At 37.9% G+C, this 23060-nt stretch overlaps 4 protein-coding genes across 6 annotated transcripts; 3 read left to right on the top strand and 1 right to left on the bottom strand.

The window, feature by feature from the left end:
- The first annotated feature begins 520 nt into the window (after positions 1 to 520).
- LOC109002404 (methyltransferase N6AMT1-like) lies at positions 521 to 3360 on the top strand. 2 transcript variants are annotated; one of them, XM_018980129.2, is made up of 3 exons: positions 521 to 805; positions 2144 to 2237; positions 2338 to 3359. In XM_018980129.2, exon 3 carries the CDS (start codon positions 2350 to 2352, stop codon positions 3112 to 3114), a length of 765 nt encoding a protein of 254 aa, XP_018835674.1. In that variant the 5' UTR covers positions 521 to 805; positions 2144 to 2237; positions 2338 to 2349; the 3' UTR covers positions 3115 to 3359. The 2 variants fall into 2 exon arrangements, with proteins under 2 accessions (XP_018835674.1, XP_035546069.1); XM_035690176.1 differs by lacking the exon at positions 2144 to 2237 and having other exon boundaries at positions 2338 to 3360.
- Positions 3361 to 4294: 934 nt separating this feature from the next.
- On the top strand, positions 4295 to 10638 carry LOC109002403. The gene is made up of 6 exons (XM_018980126.2): positions 4295 to 4835; positions 5194 to 5370; positions 5518 to 5643; positions 8730 to 8918; positions 9382 to 9546; positions 10023 to 10638. The coding sequence occupies exons 1-6, from the start codon at positions 4548 to 4550 to the stop codon at positions 10290 to 10292; spliced, it is 1215 nt and encodes a 404-aa protein (XP_018835671.1). The 5' UTR covers positions 4295 to 4547; the 3' UTR covers positions 10293 to 10638.
- A 2971-nt stretch (positions 10639 to 13609) lies between these two features.
- On the top strand, positions 13610 to 22845 carry LOC109002405 (KH domain-containing protein SPIN1-like). 2 transcript variants are annotated; one of them, XM_035690222.1, is made up of 8 exons: positions 13826 to 14295; positions 14406 to 14494; positions 15134 to 15253; positions 19069 to 19100; positions 20895 to 21011; positions 21177 to 21293; positions 21417 to 21560; positions 22168 to 22845. In XM_035690222.1, exons 1-8 carry the CDS (start codon positions 14216 to 14218, stop codon positions 22315 to 22317), a joined length of 849 nt encoding a protein of 282 aa, XP_035546115.1. In that variant the 5' UTR covers positions 13826 to 14215; the 3' UTR covers positions 22318 to 22845. The 2 variants fall into 2 exon arrangements, with proteins under 2 accessions (XP_018835675.1, XP_035546115.1); XM_018980130.2 differs by lacking the exon at positions 19069 to 19100 and having other exon boundaries at positions 13610 to 14295; positions 15134 to 15285.
- LOC118348476 lies at positions 15292 to 19015 on the bottom strand. The gene has a single exon (XM_035690221.1). It carries the CDS (start codon positions 18561 to 18563, stop codon positions 16236 to 16238), a length of 2328 nt encoding a protein of 775 aa, XP_035546114.1. The 5' UTR covers positions 18564 to 19015; the 3' UTR covers positions 15292 to 16235.
- Positions 22846 to 23060: the final 215 nt, after the last annotated feature.

Here is a 23060-nt window from a genome sequence, read left to right on the forward strand (position 1 = left end):
TATATATAATATATATAATTATATATAATTTCATATTATAATTTATAAATTATAACATAAAATGTTAATTTTAAATATGAACATTTGTAATTTGTTATTTCATATGTTATTAATATAATTATATATAAGATAATGTTGTTATAACTTATCAAATAAAAGTTTAATCTTAAAGATGAAAATTTAATTGATCATATGCTTTAAACATAATATATATATTAAATTATTAATAACAGTTTATCATAAGAAGTAACACTTTATTATATATTTTTTACATTTAAAAAAAATTAGAAAATCGGACTAGACCGGACCGGAAACTGGTAAAACCAGAAGTACCGGTTTAGGAAGGTAATCGGAATGTAATTAGTTTTGAAAAATACAAAACCAATACATATTGATTCGATCTTAAATTTTATTCAAAATTGAACCGGACCGATTGCGCCCTAACTACATACGTGCTATTATAAACACCAACATAACACGTATAAACGGGTACATAGCTTTTATATCTACTCGGCTACGAACTGATCTAGCACCGACCGTTCCCATCCATTTCCCTGCCGTGCTTCCCGAATTCCGCATTTCTAACATAAAAGCGACTTGCGCCGCAAGGCACAAACAACTCAGCGACCACGCAAAACATACGGGCGTAGCAGAGTCGCGGGCTCTCTCTCTCCCTCTCGCGCGCTTGCGCCCTTGCGAAGAGTAGATGGAACTGGGAAGGCTTCCCATCTCAGTGTGAGAGGCAAACTGGTATCGGCAGGCTATGCCACTCTTTCTTCTCTCTCGTCTTCCCAGCTTGTTCGAGGTACCCCACCATTCACATCTTCCTTGATTTTCATGCCTTTGCAAGTAGAAAATTTGGTCATGTTGTTCACTCCACTGAATTTGAATCGGAACTGTTTTTGTTATAATTTTAGTCGTCTTTGCGCTCATATAGATGCACCTCGCCAAGCGTTCGATTTAATTACTCATTGAGTTTCTTGATGGAAGTTTTGCTTCTTGGTTCTACGTCTGATCATGATAGATTGCCATGATTTCTCCTATCATTGATAGTCTTTAAATCTTTTATATTACGATTCTTGTTGTCTTGTTACTTCAGTTAATGTGATCGATTCACATTGAATAATGTGGTTTTCAAAACTTGTTAGATTGAAGTATTCTAACAAACAATTCCAGTTCCACTATCTTGTTGGCCACTAGACTGCCTCCATCCAAGCCAAAAAACACTCTTTGCCTGGTTATTGTTCGAATAAGAAATGTAATTTCTCATATGGAATTTCATTAGTAATCTATTAAATCACAATGGTCTTTGCTTAGCTTTCGTCTGTATATGAGTGCAGGCTGATTTTTCCCTCCGACCCTTTACTAATGAGAGAAATCCCTTGCCATGATTTATTGCTCTTCAATTCTTTTTCCTCTCAAACTCCTCCACTAAACCAGCTACGTTTTAAATCTTTTGATTGGTGATGTATAATATTTCCTTGTAAGGAATGGACCTGAATTGTCATTTTAAGTAATGAACTCAAATGTTGACTTCTCTGGTTGACATTAGATCCATAAAAACTGAAGGGTCTGAAGTCTGAACAAGGAAAAATATTTGGAGTGGAGCAATTTGAAATGCAAACGTTTTGAAGAGATCGCCACTTTTTGGAAAATCTGGTCTGTGTGCGTGCGTGCGTGCGCGCGCATGTGTTTCCTTTGTTCTCCTCATTTGACTAAATACATATTGATATGTTAATTTGTGTCATACATAAAAGCCTATAAACTGACAAGTGACAAGATATATGTACTTCACAGAAAAGTCAGATAAATTTGTCATGATCCTTGTGCTTATGTAAACATCGTTTGAGAACTCTACGGGTAAACGGCAATTTATGACTCAAGTAAAAAGTATGGTTTGCAAGTAACAATGCCTGGAAACTTTCTTTTCTAATTCTTGTTCAATATGTCTCCGTTAGTCTGTGTTGATTGCTATATTGGCTTCGTTAAAGTTTGTTTTCAATAGATTGCAAATGATGTCAGCACCCTATATGATTTGAATTTGCATTCTATTGGGAATTGTCACACTCAAGTATCTGTAGCTTTTGGCTTATGATAAAGCTAATATTTGGGTTTCCTCATGATATTGAACGTGACAACCTAGAGCTGGAGTCAACATAAACCTCTTTCCAAAGGAAGATAAACAACGGAACAATAAGAGGCAACCAAATCTCTGGCATAAACATAAAATTTTCAGTGTAAACCTTGGAAAACCAGTTCTCGGTACTTCATTTATTTTTCTTTTTTCCTGTTTTATCGGTCTATTGAGCGCTCTTGCAAACTTTTCCGTCATTTCAGGTCCTTTACAAGATGTCCTTCAAGATGGCCCAAATCAGCCTTGTGAGTAGACATAGGGAGGTTTATGAACCATGTGACGATTCATTTGCACTGGTTGATGCACTTCTCGCCGATAGAAATAACCTGTTAGAGCATCATCCAACATTGTGCATGGAAGTGGGTTGTGGTAGTGGGTATATCATCACCTCTTTAGCTCTCATGTTGGGACAGAAGGCTGCTGGAGTTCACTATATTGCTACTGATGTCAATCCTCATGCAGTGAGAGTTACCAATGAGACCCTAGAAGCACATGGTGTTCATGCAGAGTTGCTAGCCACTGACATTGCATCAGGATTGGAGATGCGTTTAGCAGGATTGGTTGATGTAATGGTTGTGAACCCACCATATGTGCCAACACCCCAAGATGAAGTGGGTCGTGAAGGAATTGCCTCTGCTTGGGCAGGTGGGGAGAATGGCCGGAGAGTTATTGATAAGATATTGCCAATAGCTGACAATCTATTGTCAGATAAGGGCTGGTTGTACATGGTCATGCTTACGGCTAACAATCCCTCAGAGATATGCCTTCAAATGAGAGAGAAGGGATACGCTGCTAGAATTGTCATCCAGAGATCAACAGAAGAAGAGTCTCTCCATGTCATCAAATTCTGGCGGGAGTTCAATACTCAAAGTAGGTCAAAGGAAATGATGACAGCAAACAAAACAGTTCCTGCAAGAGTCATGCAGGAATCTCTAGTCTCACAGTTTCCTAAATCTGACATTTTTAGCCATGGTAGCTGATAAAGGTGAAGGTAAAATAAGTGTGTAACATCTTTGACCTCAGCTACATTATATTTCTTTTTAATTTATATTATAATCTGGATTACTCAGTCAACATTAAAGAAATAAAATCCGGTTTAGGATGATGGGAGGGAAAGCAATTTGCCCTGGAGCCTTCGTTTTAAAGCATTATGAGTACCGAAATGCCTTGGTTTGATTAGCTAGAGATGGAAGTCACTCTCAGACTGATCGTGTCTTGAAGACTGTAAAGTGTAAAATGTAAATATATTCATTATTTTCCCCTTCTTAGGCTTCGGTTGGTTATTGATCTCAACTAAGTTCAGTTGAACTCAATCTAATTTTAAACTAAGTCTAATATCAAAACACTCAACTCTCAAATTACTAAATTTATCTCAACTCAAAACATTCTTACACATGAAATTCACAACCTTTTCAACTTAAAACATCTTTATACGTAAGATCTATAACCTTTTTCAATTTCTCATAAAAAGTACTAAACTCATCTTAACATTCAAACATACTTTCAACTCAATTTAGATGGATCTCAGATAATTCTATTTACTATTCAACTTCCTACTATTCATAAAGAATCCAACTCAGTTGAACTCAATTTAACATCTAAACACTGCCTTAGTTATTCATTTTTTAAAAAAGAAAAGGTTATATACATCAGTTTTTTTTTTTAAATTTTTTATTTAAATTTTTTTTACATCATTAAGCACGGATTTTTGGGACTTCATGAATATTGTAAAATGTATACTTCCTTTATCTTTTTTCTTTATTTACCTTATTTGATCTATTCTCTGATTTTTAAAAATATATTTTACGAAGTTTTTTTATGCCAATTACTTAAATAAAAATATATATATGTATATTTTTAGAAGAGAACGTAATTCTAATTTTATTAATTAACTCTTGCTTGTGCCATAGAATACCTTTTTCTAGTATAGAGCTTAGGGGATACAAAGAAATATTTAAATATGTTAAATAAATTTATATAATTCAAGATAATAAAATATTTATGAAAAACAATATTTTCTTATATGGGCTAAAGAAGCCCAAATGTCCTGCCTATATCTACACAATCACCATGTAGATTGTTGAAGAGGTGTGGGCCATCAGGCCCAATGACAAAGACACCGACGAGGCGAGAGTTTGGTAAGATGGGTACGCCATCATTGGGCTGGCTGGCGGAAGTTGAGAGATCAGAGCCAGATGGGTAGTGGGTACGCTATTCGTCGGCGTTGACGTCTCGCTCCTCTGAGACACGGAGAAGGAGAGCGCCCACGGGAATAGGCAGAAGAAGAAGAAGAAGAAGAAGAAGAAGAAGTTTGAGCAAAAGGAACTGGAAGTTGTTATTTTGTGTATAGAAGAAGCGAAGAGCCAAGAGCGGGGAGCCGGAGGGGGTTTGAAGTTTGAATCAGATCATACGAATGGCGTATAGAAGGAGGCAGCAGGGAATGGTATCTAGGCATTCGACCGTTGCATTAGATGCGGATGATGATGAAGATGAAGCAGAAGAAGAAGATGGAGAAGAGGAAGCAAAACGAGGAATTCACAAGCCTCAGCCTCATCGCGACTCCTCATCACTCGTCGCCAAGGCAATTAGAGCATCTTCCGCCTACCGCGACACTTCTCTCTCCTCTGCTTATGGGCACTCTTCCCGCTCTCCCAACCCAACACCCGCATCTCCTTCTCGTTCTGCCCCCGTCGCTCTCCAGGTTCTTTTCTTTCCTCTCCTCTTTTCTATATTGCTCGTCATACTGAAGTGTTGGAACGGAACTGGAGTTGGTTTCTTTGTGTCATATTTTTAGATGCTTTGATTTGTTTAGCAAACAATGAAGATCTAGTTCTGCCACTTCATTTGTACACGTCTTAGCTCTTTGCTATGAGTCCGCAGATTCAAGTACCCATTTGCCATATAGATATTTCGAATACCTTACGATCACTCCCGTCCTCTTTCAATTACGCTTTCTAATATGCAGTAAAGTTGCCCTTTTAGTCATTTTGAGCTCCATCGAAGTTTCCCTCCATGTCAAATTGATGAGTGCGTGTTTTTTTTTTCTTTTGCCAATACAGGATTCACAATCATATGAATATACATCAATCAAAAGTTTGAACGAACCCAAACATGGATTTTGGGGTGTTCTGGCTAGAAAAGCTAAAGCAATTCTTGATGATGATAGCGTACCCCAACAAATTCACACACCTGAAAGTACGAGGCCACACATGCCTGGTAGAGCAACAATGGACAAGGTGAGAATTCAAGACTGTACGTCAAAATATTGTTAACAATAAAATTAATAGAAATATATATTTCTATATATATATATATATGTATATAGATCTCTGTTTGTCTGATGACCTGTAATATGCGATTTTTTATTTGTGTTCTATTTGCAGTACCAAAATCCCATTCACTCAGATGAGAGGCGTCAAAACATGGAAAGCCCTAAACTACAAAAGGGGTTGGGTGCCATTGCATCTTCTCTTAATCACATTGGTGGCACCATTGGTAGTGCTTTAGAGGTTAGCTTCCGAAGGAACTCTCCAAATGCTATTGAGTTTTCAGTGGCTTTATCTTTTGCTCACAATGGTGAAATTAACTGTTATAATTTTTCTAATATGTTTTGCATTTTTATATATATGTTTACCCCGAGATACTCTACAGTTTTTTTTTAGGAAGAGGGATGGAACTCCCAATTTTATTAATAGCCTTCACTTTCGATGGATGAATACCATGTACAAAGAAATAACTTGGGGGTTACAAAATCCCAAACCAAGTTCTAAAAAATTGATACCATACTATCAATCTATACAAAACTTTAAAATGAAAGCTATATACACAGTACACTCCTGTGCTAAACAAAACTTATGAGAAAAGCTACATTTACAACTATAGTCCAAAACACACAAATGTAAACTATTAGTAGCAGCAGTTTAAAAACAAGGCGCATACAAAATATTAAAAACTAAAATCTATGTCTAAATTTTGGCAACCTGTCAAATCCAATTTTAAATATCCCCATGCTAATCTAGGTAAGAAAGAAGACAAGAAAAAAACTTCAGACAAACCTTTTGAACCTGCTTTAGCTAATTGATCAGCAACCGAATTACCTTCTCTATAGATGTGCAAGGACAAAGATAAAGATAGACCAAATGCAATTATATCATCCCAAATTTCTAAGAACTTCCAAGATGGAGAAGTGACATAATTAAACCAACGTACCAACTCTGCAGAATCAGATTCAAAATTAACATCAGTAAACCCAAGCTGCAAACAATATAACAAACCATGCTTCAATGCCATTACTTCAGCAAATATATTTGATTCCTTTCCTAAGTGAAGAGAGAAACCAAAAACAAAACTTCCACCATCATCTCTCAAAACTCCTCCACAACCAGCAAATCCTGGATTCCCAAGAGATGAGCCATCAATATTAAACTTCATTTTTTTAACCGGGGGAAGCCTCCAATGCACTAACACGGGCTTTTTTTTTACTTGTAATTGTTGTAATTGGAAAGTCAGCAAAGAGCAAGAATCCTGGACTCTTAGTACCTTTTTTGGTTTTAACCAACCATTAAAATCATGTAACCAATGATTCTTAACATGATTTAAATCGTGTTAGCCAGTGTTCTCAATCTACGACAGCTGGCTAACACGTTGGGATGTACAATAGCCTCACTTCCTATGACTTACCTCGGCCTTCCGTTGGGGGCTACTTCGAGAGCGTCTTCTATATGGGACACGGTGGTTGAGAAAGTAGAGTGGAGATTGGCGGGATGGAAAATGATGTATTTGTCAAAAGGTGGTAGGATTACGTTGATTAAAAGTATTTTATCTAACCTACCAACTTATTTTTTATCCTTGTTTTCTATACCTGCAAGTGTGGTGATTCGAATTGAGAAACTCCAATGTGATTTCTTGTGGAGTGGAGTGAGGGAGGAGTTCAAGTTTCACCTAGTCAAGTGGGAGACGATATGCTACCTTATTTCTAATGGTGGTTTGGGCATCAAAAGTATGAGGATCTTTAATCGGGCGTTACTTGACAAGTGGTTGTGGAGATATCATAAGGAACTAGAAGCCCTGTGGAAATTGGTGATTGAGAGCAAATATGGATAATGGAGATTTTTTTTTGGGGATAGTTCTTTAAAGAAGTAAGGGGGCGTATGGAGTGGGTTTTTGGAAACACATTCGAAGAGGATGAGAGGTCTTGAGTAGACACACTAGACTTCTTCTGGGTGAGGGCTCAAGGATTAAATTCTAGAGAGATATTTGGTGCAGTAATAGTACTTTACAAGAGATATTCCCTTCACTGTTCAATATTGCTAGTGCTAAAGATGTATCAATGGAGAAGGTTATGGAGATATCCGGGGGGCGGATCCGTTGGAACATCACCTTTAGTAAGGTGGCACAAGACTGGGAAATGAGCAGCTTTGCATATTTTTACAGCCTTTTGTACTCTATATTACCAAGCACTCAGCAGAAAGACTTAATGTGGTGGATACGCGATGGTAAATGGGTATTCTCGGTTCGCTCTTTTTACAAGGCTCTCACACAAGAACCTCAAACTTAGTTTCCATGGAGAAGGCTTTGGAGACATAAGGCGCCTCCCAAAACAGCTTTTTTTGTGTGGACAGTCTCGTTGGGGAAGATTCTCACAATCGACAACTTGAGGAAACGAAGGGTAATCATTGTAGATTGGTGTTGCATGTGTAGAGAAGGGGGAGAGTCTGTAAGCCATCTCCTACTACATTGTAAGACCGCTCGGGTATTATGGAATGAGGTGTTCAGTAGATTAGACTTGTCTTGAGCTATGCCGGAGACAGTGGTGGTAATGCTGGTTAGCTGGACAAATCTAAGAGGCATGCAATAGATTAAAGCTGTCTGGAAGATGATCCTTATATGCATTATGTAGTGTTTATGGCAGGAACGTAATGACAAGACATTTGAAGACAAGGAGAGATCGCAGGAGAAGCTAAAAGTTTTTTTTCTTTAGAACACTTTGTACTTGGGCCATTGCTGTTGACTTTAATGGCATGGACCTACATGATTTTCTTGTCTATAATGTGCCCACGTAGCTTAAGGCATGCTTTTGTTTTTACTGTTTAGAACAATGTATATGGCTTTGCCTATTCTTAGCACGGGTGGGGTTAGCATGGGTGATGCCAGAAAAGGTACGTGAGTTTTTAGCCTCTTGGAGAGGTATTAGGGGCAACTCTCAAATTGCATCCATATGGAAGATGCTACCTATTTGTCTATGGTGGTGCATTTGGAGGGAGCGGAACGCAAGATGCTTTGAAGATCAAGAGAGATCAATGGAAGAGTTTAGAACTTTGTTTTTCAATACTTTACTCCATTGGTCAATTGTAATTGATTTTCAGGGCAGGTCTTTTCACGATTTCCTTGTATCCCTAAGCTAGACTTAAATTTGCTCATGTATATGTCCCGTATACTGGGGCATCCTTTGTATCACTTTTGATCAATAAAATTTTGTTTACCGATAAAAAAAAAAAAAAAATTCTATACTTGTAAAAATAAAAAACATGATTTACAACAGTTATTTATAATTCTACCATTCTATTATCTGTACCAATGCTCTTCAAATTTTCAGGAGGGCATTACCATTGTGGAGAGCCGGACTGCAGATATCATTCAAGGAACTCGTAAGCATATCGGAAAAAAGCCCAGTGGTTCTGAGGTACAGAATGAGGCATCAAAGATTTCTACTACATCACAACGACCCCAAATGCAACCCCAGATGCAAACCGACCAAGAACTTCAGTTGAAGGCATCTCGCGACGTAAGGTGGCAACTTTGTATCACTGGTTCATGTAATAGGAATATTTGTGTGCATGAGTTTCTGTTACTGTTTTGCATTCTTTTCTAGCCTAGAAGCAATTCCACAGATTGGCTCTTCTACGGAAAATGACTGACCTTGATTTGTTCAGCTGACATGCAGCAATCCCTCTCTATCTGTATTACATTCTCTGTATTTGTGAGTAGAAAAGTACAGAATGATTCTAAAACCAAATGAACGATTCTACTGAATTTACTCGTATTGGCTTGCTTCTCCCCCCTGGATTGTGCTTAAGCTGTCTGTGACTGTAATAATAGCAAAGGAGAAAGGAAGAAGGAAAAAATGGGAGTAGGGTTTTGGAACTTCAGGGTTATTACCAGAATGCTGGGGTCGTCCTAAATGGTTTGACATTAGTACTTGATCTTTATGATGAGATTTTTCATATCACTCTTGGTTTACACAACAGGTTGCAATGGCAATGGCTGCGAAAGCAAAGCTTCTTCTTCGGGAGTTGAAGACTGTCAAAGCAGATCTGGCTTTTGCGAAGGAGCGATGTGCTCAGCTGGAAGAAGAAAATAAAATTCTTCGGGAGAATCGTGAAAGGGGAAGGAATCCAGAAGATGATGATTTGGTATGTACTTTCTCTCTTTAGGTTTTTTCTTTTCTTTTCATTTTTTTTCAAAGAACCACTTACATATTTTGTAATTAAAAGTTGACTCTCCATTGCTGACAATTACCATCACCTGTGAAGTCACTAGCTGAGGTGGATGCATGTGATTGCCCCCTTTTCATTTTCAAAGTAACAATGAACAACACTTCCACTCTATGAAATTAGCAGTACTCTTCTTTCCTTAATAGTTTATATGCTGTAGTGCTACATGTATTAACATGTGTCTGCCTATGATCATTTATGGAAAAGTTGAAACTTAATTCTCGAAACAGAGGAAGGAAGGAATCGATTGCAGTTTTAGAAATGGCTCATGTTCAAATTTGAATTTTCCAGTTTTAGTTTCTGTTTCTAATGATAGGAAACATTGTGTTGAAGCAAATTCAGTACTTGCATCTAACAACTCTAGATTCTGACGCCAATGTTCCTTCCTATGCCAGATTCGGCTTCAACTTGAAACGCTTTTGGCAGAGAAGGCCAGATTGGCTCACGAAAACTCAGTTTATGCACGCGAGAATCGGTTTCTGAGGGAAGTTGTTGAATACCACCAGCTCACAATGCAGGATGTTGTATACTTGAATGAGGGCACTGAAGAGGTCACAGAAGTGTATCCCATCACGGTTCCCTCGGGGTCAAATCTAAACTACGCTTCCTCAGCATCATCTCCACAACCACCCTCTTCATTTCCTTCTGGGTCTGTCCGCAAGTGATGGAGGACAGGACATTACCCCTTGCATACCATAGCCAAATGAGTGTCATCCATTGCCGCCTAAAGTAGCTCTTGTAGCCTATCCCCACGGCAGAAAATCCTTAAAAGACATTACAAATCCTTCTCATTGATTAGTGATGTCCTCCTGTATTCTATGTTGTTAGCCAACGATTTGAAATTACAAATATAACTTTATTGCTTGTTATTGTTGTTCGTATTATTTTGTGTCGGCCTTCCCTATTGATAGACAAATAGACTTTTGTTACCACATTACAGTACACTCTTAATACAGTACACAACATGTTTTGCAACATGTTGTGCCTCAAATTAATAATTGGCCTTTTTCCCACGGTTTGTTTTTATTCATATATTGTTGTCCCTGTCCCATAACGTGCAAGGCTGTGCACTTTTTCAAGCACAGTATCTTACAGGAATCCTATGCTCCGTGATGTTCACCCATGTCTAATGAGAGTTTTGTAGGGAAAATTACATTTCCACACATTTTCTACTTCCCCCAACTTTCCCATAAATCTAAGAACTTTACATTTGGATTTGAGCTTCTTTCTTTTCATTCAACATGGTTCGTTTTGAATAATTATCTGTCCCTCCAATTAGGGTATCCTTATATTTTTTTTTTTATTATTGTTTTACTATTTAGTTTGTTTTTTTCTTTCTCTTTAAATTTGGATTAAAAATTTCAAAATATAATCTTCTTGCATAATTTAGAAGAAAATAATTCAACTAATCAACGTAATCATATAAATTAAATTGACTTTATAAAATTGATTACACACTGTCTTTATTTTTAAAATTGAATTTATTTTTAATTAAATTATATGATTAAGTTAGTTGATTGCATTTATTTATTTTTAGATTATACAAAAAGGTCATATTCTTGAATATTTTTAATCCAAATTTAAAGAGTTAAAAGAAAAAAAAAATTAGATGATAAAATAATAATAAAGAAAGTGTAAGGATAGTATGATCCAGGAAATCAATCAACTTCTCGAGGTAGGATTTTTAGGTGGGAAGACCGATGCATAGTCATAGCATGGTAGTGGTTTCATTGGGTTACAGCAGATCTGATCCACTGAGTAATTATTGAGAAAAATATAAGTTGCAATGTATAATTTAAGTTGCTCTTACCTTCTCACGCACTTGTTTGATTAAGGAAAGAATGGAATTTTACTTCTATCTTGTTAAAAATTTATTAGTCCTGTTTAAAAAATGAATTGATAATTGAGTAAAAAAATAAATTGATTTTTCCATCATTCTTCCAATCTTATTTGTTGATGTCATGTTTCGCGACTTGACCAACTCTACGCTGTTGGAGCTTAGTTTCCTTCCTATAAGACGGAGAATGGGGGAGTTCGAGGGGCCGTGGTACCTTCGATGCTCAAGTTAGTTCAATGTAGGAGATAAAAAGAATATTCAATAGTGTAAGTCAGTAATTCCATTCTCGACAGAGAGTGAGGCATTTATACCTAGTCGGGGTGGGCCTCGAGGCGACGGTGACTTGTATGCGGCTCTGTACTGGGATTGAATATCCTTGTCAGCCTCCTACTTCCTTTCAAACTTGCCAGACCTGACCAGGGTCATCGCTGTCACCTAGGAGACACATCGCAGCATGCCAATCCGAGGGGTGCATTGAATGCGGGGTGCCCCCTGCCATGGTGTGTCCATTCCTATTCCATTAAATGCAGCGTGATCCAAGACATGCTTGCTCGTCCTCTTACGCTTCCCGGTCTGCCATGGCAGGGACATGGATGTTTCTGACAGTCGGCCAGTTATGGTGTCAGGCTGCACTGCTTGCCTCTCGTCCTCTTGTCGGGGACACTTTACCTTGTGTCTCTCCTCCTAGGCCTCTCGGGCTGACTTGGCCCATCCCAGACTTCATACGGGGGTCCAAGCCTGGGCCTCATCTTGAGCTCGGCCCTTGGGGATTTCTTTTCTTACATTGTCAATACACTTTTTTAATAAGATGTAATATATATATATCTATATATATTTATATAGTGATATTTTATATCCTCCTATGTTTCGATCTTTCCTGCATTTTCTATCCTCCCATTTTCCTACCCTTAGAGGTTAGAGAGTTTGAATGATAAATTAAGAAAGAAAACAAATAACACGAAAGAATTTAGAAAATAACTCCTTGTAATAATAGCACGGAATGTTGGCACCAAAGAGTGAAATATGAAGAAGAAAAAGGAAAGCAAAAAAACAGGATTATAAGGATGCCTTTAATGAATGTCACCAAAATACGAAACCAAAATACTTGGTGGAGATGGGTCGTCTAGCCCACAAGTTCCGTCCTTTGGTGATGGTGCTGGCCGACTACGTGGTCCGTCTGGAGCTTCAAAATTAAGGCACGTGCACCCACCAACTCCAATCACTTGCTTGATTTGGGAATGGAATGAAACATGATTATCCAAAGTTGTAAGTTCCAAATGGGATGAGATTCTGTGACAGTTTTTTTTTTTTTTAATCTTAGATTTAGATAAAGAGGTTTCAGCAGTTGCAAGAAAAATTGATACAAACAATACAAGACTCACCGTATTATGTCTTTTTTTTTTTTTTTTTCACTTTTTGATTTTTAATTTATAATCGTTCATGACCAATCTTAGATAGATCTATTCCATGTGGGACACGTCTCACATCAATACATATGAGATACGTATCTCACATTTAATTCTTATTAGAATATGATTCATTTATGTAATTTGAGAGTAATGTTACATATAATTATAAAATATATTAATATTACACAATCGTTTTGAAAAAAAAGAGGTCCATTATTTAAGAATTAATTTTTTCTTTTCACCTAGGTCCCATATTTACTCATTTTGTTCAAAAAAATTATATAACGTTTACAGACTCTACGATTATAAAAATCATTTCTCCAATTTGAATATATTGGATATGAAACACGTCTACCACATCAAAGTATGAAACACGTGTCTCACATCTAATGAGTGTCGTTCCTGTTGAAATTTAACATAGGTCCCTTTTGGATATAGAAATAATTTAATTTCATCATTATAAATTTTTTAAATTCTCACATAAAATATAATAAATAATTTAATTTTTTTAAAATTTTAAAATAATAATAATATTAAAAAATAATATTTTATTTAAATTTAAATTTTAATATAAAATTATTTCATCTCATCTCACTATCTAAACGGCGCTAGTCTAAAAGTCTATAATCTAGGCCCCTTGAATGTGAAACGCGTGTCCAATATCAACACGTATGAGACATATATCTCACATCAAAGAGTCGAACTTCTGCACCCAATGCAGAGCCATATGCTCAATACACGCCTTGGTATGGCTGAAATGAGAGGATATTTAATTCCTTAATCCTCTTCTTCCATTTTCAATTTTATATTCGAAGGTTTTTCTAAAGCCAGGGGTCAGTCGGTAGAATAAGAGGCGGCCCCACGTTGCATGGCGTCGTTCGTATTTTACCATGATTGAAGGCCTTTTTTCCACGCGCTCTATAGAGGAGAGAGTGCAGACAATCATTATTAGGTATCAAGCGCTGTTGCTGTCAGTGTCAGGGTGTCAATCCAAGATGTTACACCCAGAAAGCCCTCTCTGCCTTCTGCGTTCGCAATGCAAATAACCTTCTTTCTTCAGCTTCCCATTTAACATCCATGGAAAGCTCTCAACAAATTGAGCCCAACACACCACCCTCTCAAAACCCTCCTCTATTTAGGACCACCGACCTTAGAGTCGAGAAATTTTAGAAGCCTAAAAGATAAAAGGAACAATCTGTAGTCTTTTCCTACCTCGTCTCTTCTTCCCCACCATTTACTATCTCAGAGTGGTTTGGTTCCCCAACTTTTGCTTTCTCCTCCTCTCTATAGCCAAAGATTTATTTATTTCTTTCGTTTGGGGTGCATATATTGTGGAAGATTCATGTCAGGTTTATACACACAGAATTTCTCCCCCGCAAGAACTCTATCTTCGCATGTAAGAAGCAACCCGGATGTCGACAGGTAAGCAATCAATTCCAAAACTTGATAAGAATTTTGACTTTCATGTCCACCCTCTAAAAGCTTTTCGATTATCTCTGGATATTTTGGTTATATGTCGTCGTCTTTTCTAGTCAGTACTTGACTGAGTTGTTATCGGAGCACCAGAAACTTGGACCCTTCATGCAAGTCCTTCCTATCTGTAGTCGGCTCTTGAATCAAGGTTGGCTTTCTGGATCTGTATTTATATCTTCCTTTTCCCGTAGTTCCAATTGAATTCCACGATCCGTCTTAGTCAGTTTTGTAAATATCCATCGTATTTAACATATTTGTTAGGAACACCCTTGAACCATGTAATGTATAGAATGCTCGAAACAGATACAGGAGGTTTACATATTATTCTACTTGTTTTTCTTATATATAAAAAAGATATTATTCTACTTGTTTGATGCGGAGAACATGGTTTCTGCAGATTAATAACTGATAAAATTCTTGTAGTATTAGAAATAGAAGGAAAAGAAAAGTAAAATGGTATCTTATTTTCTTAGAGATGGAAACCAAAGTGCAGGTCTGTTGCTCTGCCCACCTTTGGCAATGTTGTCTACCACATCTTTAAAATCGGAATGACAAACAAATGTGGTGTCTCTCCTCAAATTGATGAAAGATCATTTTTGTTAATGGTCCACATCAGTTTGATTTTTATATTTGGCAGTCTGTAGTCAATTGTTATGATTCTATTATTTCCTCTTCTGTTATAATTGTATGAAATTTGTGACAAATATTTCCACTTTCCGCTGTGGGGATTTGTGTTTTACATATGAAAAAGTAAAACCTATCATTTCTGTACTCTATTATGTGACAGAGATCATACGGGTTTCTGGAATGATTCCCAATCATGGGTATACTGACCTTGACAGACTGCAGCGTGGAAGCCCTAGCCATATGGCTTCATCTGATATAATGCCAAATAATAGACTAATGGGTTTCAGTGCTTGGAATGGCCTGCCACACGAAGTAAGAATTTGCAATTCTGTTATTTATCAATACGTCCTCTTTCTGATTGCTTTCCCTAAATACGATCAATTCTGTTACGGCCTGGGTGTTTTTTTGTGCCATGCATAGAACCATGCCATGCTTGGAATATGAAAGGAAACATGTATAAAGGGCTGAATACTAGCTGTCCGTACAAGTATAACAAAAATGTCAATGTTTTGCACTTCTTGATTCTGACCAGTCGTGTTGGGATAAAACTAGATAGTGCATGGATCACAAGATCACTTGGCTTGATGTTTCTGCTTCCTTTCATCAACCAAATTTGACTATTGGCTCATACAAGAGCTAACTTTTTCTGGTCAATCATCTTTTAGCTCAAAAGTATCAGTTATTTTGTTGCTTGGCAATTCAAGAATATCTGGTAATCCCCCATTTATTGAGCGCATCAAGCTTGAAGGTCACAACAAGTTATTGCTAGTCAGACCCCCACTACATATACTAGTCAGACCTCTAATAACTAACGGGCCAAAGCCCAGTACACTGAAACATCCCTTATAACAAAAGGCCAAACACACGGCCAAGTCCACAAACAAAAGGCCTAAAGGCCAGATAGAAGTAAGTAAATGGACCATGGGTCTACAATTAACCACTGGGGCTGAGCCCAAACCTCTTGCCCTTTATTATCGCAGAACAATGTCCACAGTGACTCCATTCCACTCCTGTAGAGGTACAGGATTGTGACAAATCCTACCCCTTCAAAGCACCTTGCCCACAAGGTGCGGTTATGCGTCAACCTTCCCTTTGTAGATGAGGTAAGCTTCTTGCCTTCAAATTCTTTGAGTTGCACAACCGTATATTCGTTGTTGGCCTGTACCATATGGAGAAACTTGTACCCCTTCTTCATTTCCTCTGCGGTCTTCTTACTTTTTCATGTACTGTAATAACTGTCGCCATGGCCTGCTTCATCTTGGTCACATAATCTTCAACATTGTCATCTCTAGTGTTGACTGTGGCATGCTGAACTGAAAATCTTCTTGAGATTTGTTGGTCACAAACCCACGTTCATTTGCAACCCACTTGAGCAAAGAAAACTTCTCCTGAGCCTCTAGTTCAGCCGAGTTGACATAATCTCGAGTATTGCCTTGATATGCCTCTTGTTCCTTGCCCAAGTACTTAGTAAAAATCTCACCAGTTGTGCTATTATTCAGCATGTACCTATTTATATTCATATTTTTCCAAGCAATAAGCCATTCCACAACAATTGAAAAAATAGGGACAGTGACAAATTTGGAGCCCAATGTTCCAGTGATGCGGGCTTGGTCTCTTACCACTGCAACAAGTATGGCTATTACCAGAGCAAGCCATCTTAAGTTCTCAGGTGCAGACATAAAAAATCCAAAAATCTCAAGTAAATGATTCTCAGATATATATGCAACCTGCTCCATATATGTAAGACCAGTAATATTTCTCAATATGACCTTAGTGATGAAGCTCACACTCCTATGCACTGGGGCTTTTCTTGTGATCATGTTGACCCAAGGCAACTGTACAACCCTAAAATTCTTAGCAAAGGGGTGGGTATTGATAGTATCAGTATATTTGACAGTCAAACTTAGTGGTATACACCGATGAGGAGATACAACATAGCATCTGACATTGAAAAGGGTAAAAACAGAGATATGCTCTCTTCCTCTATCAAAGGGCTTAAAAGCACCTTTAGTTAGCAAAACATCAAGTAGTTGAGGAGCAAGATTTGTATTTACTGAAACTTGCAACCCTAGCCACGTTCTCCATTTTCCTTTCAGTTGTTCTTTCAGACCAACACAACCAAAATGGAACCACTCAATTTTGCAATTGGGATTATCACAAGCAACCATCTCACCGTAGCTAACTTGGTTACATAAACAGTCTGTAGGTTCGTTTGGATCCAAGGGTAAATCTAAGCCCATACCAGAAAAATCCATACCATACCAAGGTTCTTCATCTTCATCATCACTATCAGCAAAATTAACATGTATTTCACCGTCCTCATTAACGTCAAAATCCAAATAAAAAAGGTGAAAAACATTATTTAAGGTTTTGTTCAGAAAGTGATTCCCCCCCATCTCTTTTATCTTTCCTCTATCAAACGGCTCAAACACACCTCTCAGCAACAATACATCAAGCACAAGAGGAGCGACAGACTTTTTACCTCTAAGATTTTTTGGGAGAGCTTGAAGGGATAAAACCCAACTGGCAACTGCATCCCTGTCGACATGATTGAGCGTGGAGGGAAGGTCAAGACCGGAGATGACGAAGTAGGCGAGGGTAAGGCTTGAGCTCAACGACTCGGTATGTGATGAATTGCTAAGAAGGAGAAGACGCTGAGTCAAGGATACCATGACCATGGTTTTCTGGGGCCTTAGCCTATGCGTTAGGCGACGAATTGCTGAGATGCTGTAGTATCTTATTATAGGCAATTCATCAAATGAATTGTTGAGGAGCTTGAGCGAGCCCAGATGAATTGCTGAGGAGCAAGTGCGACAATCTTGAAGGAGGTTGGAGCAGAACTCAGTGCCATTGATGAAGACAGAAGAGTATAGAGAACTCGGGCCCTTGAGAGCTTGAGCGAGCTTGCCTAGATTTAGCTCCTCCATTCGTTCCGTGTTCTGTTCCCGCCTCCGTTGAAAGCATTCCTCATAAATTTGCTTCCATTCGATCACTAGTGAGGTGTGGGTAGGAGCTTGCTTTTTTCGAGGGTTTGCTCTTCGAAGAGATGCCGAGAAATGGGAGTAAGAGAGATCTATGGTATGGTTGTTGTTTTGTGGTGAGGGTGATGAGTCAAGAAACAGAAAATCGATTCCACCTGGGTCAAATTCCCATCGGATGGCTAGGTCTTCCTCTTTTATGGTCACTGTATAGTTAGTGCTAGGGACGACCGAATGAAAAGAAGAAAAGGGAAAATAATTTCTTGGAGGAAGAGAGGGACACGAGATTCGGAGGGAAGGGTTAGAGAATGGTAGAAATGGTTCGAGATTTTTGGGAACATAAGAAAGAAAAAGCTGAGCAGGCTTGATTTCATCTTTTTCTTCCCCAGCAACTACATCTTCCTCTTGTATTTCACAGATTTGAGCGTCAAATTCGTTGAAACTTTCCTGAATGTTGGTAGTAAAATCCTCAATGGACTGTTGAAATACTTGGTGCATTTTATTGTGACTCTCTCGCAATTCCTTCAGATGTTGTTCAACAACATCAAAGCGTCGAAGATTATCTTCCATTAACTCTTTGATATTTAGCAATGATGAAGTGATGTTTTCCATTCTTACGGATTATGAAGCCGATGCCAAGAAAAGACTGGCTCTCGATACCACTTGTAACAAACCCCAAGTACTTGCTGTAATTCTTCTGTTAATAGACTCCTTCGAGGGGAGCAACCTCCATAGAAGATGAAGAAGAGAGAGAGAAAATAAAAGTATATTTCTAATTAAGATTTTTCATGTCATTACAAAGAGAGACCCCCACTACATATACTAGTCAGACCTCTAATAACTAACGGGCCAAAGCCCAGTACACTGAAACATCCCTTATAACAAAAGGCCAAACACACGGCCAAGTCCACAAACAAAAGGCCTAAAGGCCAGATAGAAGTAAGTAAATGGACCATGGGTCTACAATTAACCACTGGGGCTGAGCCCAAACCTCTTGCCCTTTATTATCGCAGAACAATGTCCACAGTGACTCCATTCCACTCCTGTAGAGGTACAGGATTGTGACACCCTAGCCATATGGCTTCATCTGATATAATGCCAAATAATAGACTAATGGGTTTCAGTGCTTGGAATGGCCTGCCACACGAAGTAAGAATTTGCAATTCTGTTATTTATCAATACGTCCTCTTTCTGATTGCTTTCCCTAAATACGATCAATTCTGTTACGGCCTGGGTATTTTTTTGTGCCATGCATAGAACCATGCCATGCTTGGAATATGAAAGGAAACATGTATAAAGGGCTGAATACTAGCTGTCCGTACAAGTATAACAAAAATGTCAATGTTTTGCACTTCTTGATTCTGACCAGTCGTGTTGGGATAAAACTAGATAGTGCATGGATCACAAGATCACTTGGCTTGATGTTTCTGCTTCCTTTCATCAACCAAATTTGACTATTGGCTCATACAAGAGCTAACTTTTTCTGGTCAATCATCTTTTAGCTCAAAAGTATCAGTTATTTTGTTGCTTGGCAATTCAAGAATATCTGGTAATCCCCCATTTATTGAGCGCATCAAGCTTGAAGGTCACAACAAGTTATTGCCAATAGTTCTTTTACTTAAGTAGTGTCCTTTCTTTCAAGGTCTGCAGTTTTCATTATGTTTCCTGCTCCTAGCAGCTTTGTTTATCACAAGGTAAGAGACTTCTTTCATAATCCCATGATGCTCCCAACCACTCCCCCAGCCCCCACACTCTCCTGCATTCACCCCCTCTTCCGGTCAATATTGAAACAATAAGGGGATGCTTGAGGAATGAGATGAGATGAGAATTTTGTGAATATTAGCGACTGTGAATAATAGTGAAATGATTTGAATTACGATATTTTATTGGGTTTTGGGAAAGGATGGAGAAAAAAATTGAATAAAAATATTATAAAATTTAAAATATTGTTAAGATATTATTTTTTAATATTGTTTTTATTTTGAGATTTGAAAAAATTTAATTATTTTTTATGTTTTGTTTGGAAGTTTGGGAAAGTTGTAATGATTAGGTAATGATTAAATGAAAAAGTTGAAGATTTGAAATTAAAAAGTTTTTATATTTGAGTGATGTTTGGGAAGGAAATTATGAGAAATTTTGAGATGAGATGAAATGAAACCACTCTATTCCCAAACAACCCCTAAGTTTACAAGATGCTGTATTCTCTGTTCTTAGGGTGTGCATGTAATAAGGGGTTGTCAGGGATGGGGACCAGGGGCTAGGTGTGCTGAGGTTGTGATGAAGGAAAAAAGATACATGGGGTTTTTGTCATTCTTTCATTAACTTCCTTTCAAAAAATTACCTTCCAGACCGGGACTTTTTTCCAAGCTTCATCTTTGGGGGTTGTGAAGGTGAATTTCATTGAATCCAATGCATTGGGAATTGCTTATGTGAGAAGCTTTAGAAAATTTAACTAGAACACAGTATCTGGTTAGTACTCGAACACAGCATTTGATAATTTAACAGGAAGGGAAAAAATCTCAACAAATCCCATGAAACGTCGAAAGACATCCTAACGATTTTGAAGGTTTGGTTTATGATGGGGCTTAAATGAAAGTGTATGGGGTACGTTATACCGATCTATCATCAAATTCCTTATTGGATGGCAAAAAGTGATTATCAATTTGTAGCTTTGTAAGATGCTCAAGTTTTCCTTTCTATTGGCTGTACCTACTCCCCATTAACTCCCAACAGCACATAAGTTGGATATTGTATTTTAAAATTACCTGCCCCCTGTTCCTTAATTTAGTTAATATTCATCACTCAGAGTAACTAGAATGTGGTTTCTCTGCTTCGTTCAAATGCTATTGTTCCTGTACTTAGTTTTTCCATGCTTTCTCCATTTTCTGAACTCATTGTCATTTTTTGTTTACAGTACTAATAAGTTAGTTCTTGATGAAACAGAGATTAGGAGGACCACAAGGACTGAATATGGACTGGAAAGCAGCACCAGCTAGCCCAAGCTCCTATATTGTCAAGAGGGTTTTGCGCTTAGAGATTCCAATGGATAGCTATCCAAATGTAAGCAACATGGACAATCTGTGGATGCATTATGTAACATTGATGCCTCAATTCCTACATTTCTATTGAATGCTTTGAAAGTTAGGAAAATATCTGTATCCATGTTCCCTGGATGCTTCTGACATGTTATAAGCTTAAGGGTACTAACATTACTCTTCATTTCAGTACAACTTTGTTGGCCGGCTGTTGGGCCCTAGAGGCAATTCACTAAAGCGGGTGGAAACATCTACAGGTTGCCGTGTGTTTATTCGTGGAAAAGGTTCAATAAAAGATCCTGAGAAGGTACTACTTCTACTTCGGCTCATTTAGTGGAGATATCCTTTTAGATGATTTCCATGTTTATCCCACCATATATCTATTCGTGGTTCTTTCATTAATCGTTGCCTTTGCTTTTCTATTCTCAAGGAGGAGTCATTAAGGGGAAGACCAGGCTATGAGCATCTGAATGAGCCGCTGCACATTTTAATCGAGGCTGAATTACCCGCTAGTGTGATTGATTTACGGTTGAGACAAGCACAAGAAATCTTAGAGGAACTTCTCAAACCTGTGGTATCATTTTTAATTCTCATTTCTTCTTTTAGAGTCTTCAAATACAACGAAATCATGCTCCTTCTATCATAGCAAAAAAATTTTTTGTTGTTTGCACATGGTCCATCTGATAGTGTTGGGTGATAGAGGAGCAATATTACTAATCAGAAAGACAAAAACACATTGATTGTGAGACTTTCAGCATTATGCGGAAATGTTCTTACTCTTCTACCATCATATGGAATTGAGGATATCTGAACTTAGGGCATCACTACTGACTTTTGGATTATCACAATGTTGTAATTTCTCCTTTGAAGATCTTGTGCAATGTTAGTTTCCACTTACAGTGCACTTGCTTTCACCGTTCAGTTGCGTGTTTACTCATTCTATTAAATATGTCACACAATTACTCAATCAAGTCTTATCTTCCTCCCAACATAGTAACATTTAGCCAGTCCACAATTTTGTTGTATGAAGTGTCCTTTAAATTTGCATGTTCTGGATGAAGAAAGAATAATTCTTACTCGTGCATCATATGCCTTAATGCGTCTTTTCTAAAGATTCCTTGCACTGCATAATTACTATTCCCTTATGAGATACTTGGACTTACTCCATTTTTGGTGTGCAGGACGAGTCGCAGGATTTTTATAAGACGCAACAGTTGAGGGAACTGGCTGTGCTAAATTCCAATTTTAGAGAAGAGAGCTCTCAACCAAGCGGGAGCATCTCTCCGTTCACTTCCAGTGGAATGAAAAGGGCCAAAACTGGTCAATATTGATATAACGAGCTCAACCTTCTACTATGTTTCTCTAGTACACAGTTTGAAGAACTCTTGCCAATTCAGGGCCCTGGTTGCATCTCAGTTCTGTATAGCCACAAAGGGAGGGCCTTGCTGATATTTCTGAAGCGTGAAGACGGGTAGTTTCCAGTTATACAATCTTTAACAGGGGAGATGAGGGGGAAATTCTTTTTACTTTGTCATTGTTGTTGCTTGCACTTGTAACAGGAAACTTGAAGGTTGACCTGTTTATATCTAACAAGTCCGGACTGTATCACCCATATCACTGGTGCAATATGTGATCTTTTGGGGAGTTGAGGTTTAGCTGATTGACTATGGCAAAAAATAGAGAAGTATTCAATTTAGTGAGTCCAGTGACATATATACTACTTGGTGAACTTCACCGGATTTGGGATGAGAGAATGTGCTTATGGTGGACTATATAATAGTTTTTTTTAGCAAGGTGGACTACTTGAACATCTTAGGAAAGCAACTAAGCAAAGACAGACATTTTGGCTTGGAACTAAATTGTGATCCAAAAACCCGATTTTGCAATCTGAAGGACTCAGATTGCATGCATGAATGCCATCTTTGCATGATATTGACAATGATACGTTACTTTATGTGAGCATTAAAACTCGGCACAAAACCTACAATAGCTTGCAACTCATCATCGACATAACATCTAGTGACAGGAGAGAAACTACGAACGATTAAGCAAGACTAGTGTAGGGAACACAATT

Source organism: Juglans regia, chromosome 5, assembly GCF_001411555.2.
Source record: "Juglans regia cultivar Chandler chromosome 5, Walnut 2.0, whole genome shotgun sequence".
NCBI classification, from domain to species: Eukaryota; Viridiplantae; Streptophyta; class Magnoliopsida; order Fagales; family Juglandaceae; genus Juglans; species Juglans regia.

Excerpts from the sequence above, each read along its gene's own strand:
- LOC109002404 (XM_035690176.1), top strand. The coding sequence starts at position 764 with ATGCCACTCTTTCTTCTCTCTCGTCTTCCCAGCTTGTTCGAG. Across the intron at positions 806-2,337 it reads GTCTTCCCAGCTTGTTCGAG|GTCCTTTACAAGATGTCCTT; the intron begins GTACCCCACCAT and ends CCGTCATTTCAG.
- LOC109002403 (XM_018980126.2), top strand. The coding sequence starts at position 4,548 with ATGGCGTATAGAAGGAGGCAGCAGGGAATGGTATCTAGGCATTCGACC. Across the intron at positions 5,371-5,517 it reads GTAGAGCAACAATGGACAAG|TACCAAAATCCCATTCACTC; the intron begins GTGAGAATTCAA and ends TTCTATTTGCAG. Across the intron at positions 8,919-9,381 it reads AGTTGAAGGCATCTCGCGAC|GTTGCAATGGCAATGGCTGC; the intron begins GTAAGGTGGCAA and ends TTTACACAACAG.
- LOC109002405 (XM_018980130.2), top strand. The coding sequence starts at position 14,216 with ATGTCAGGTTTATACACACAGAATTTCTCCCCCGCAAGAACTCTATCT. Across the intron at positions 21,012-21,176 it reads CAATGGATAGCTATCCAAAT|TACAACTTTGTTGGCCGGCT; the intron begins GTAAGCAACATG and ends TCTTCATTTCAG. Across the intron at positions 21,561-22,167 it reads AGGAACTTCTCAAACCTGTG|GACGAGTCGCAGGATTTTTA; the intron begins GTATCATTTTTA and ends TTTGGTGTGCAG.
- LOC118348476 (XM_035690221.1), bottom strand. The coding sequence starts at position 18,563 with ATGGAAAACATCACTTCATCATTGCTAAATATCAAAGAGTTAATGGAA.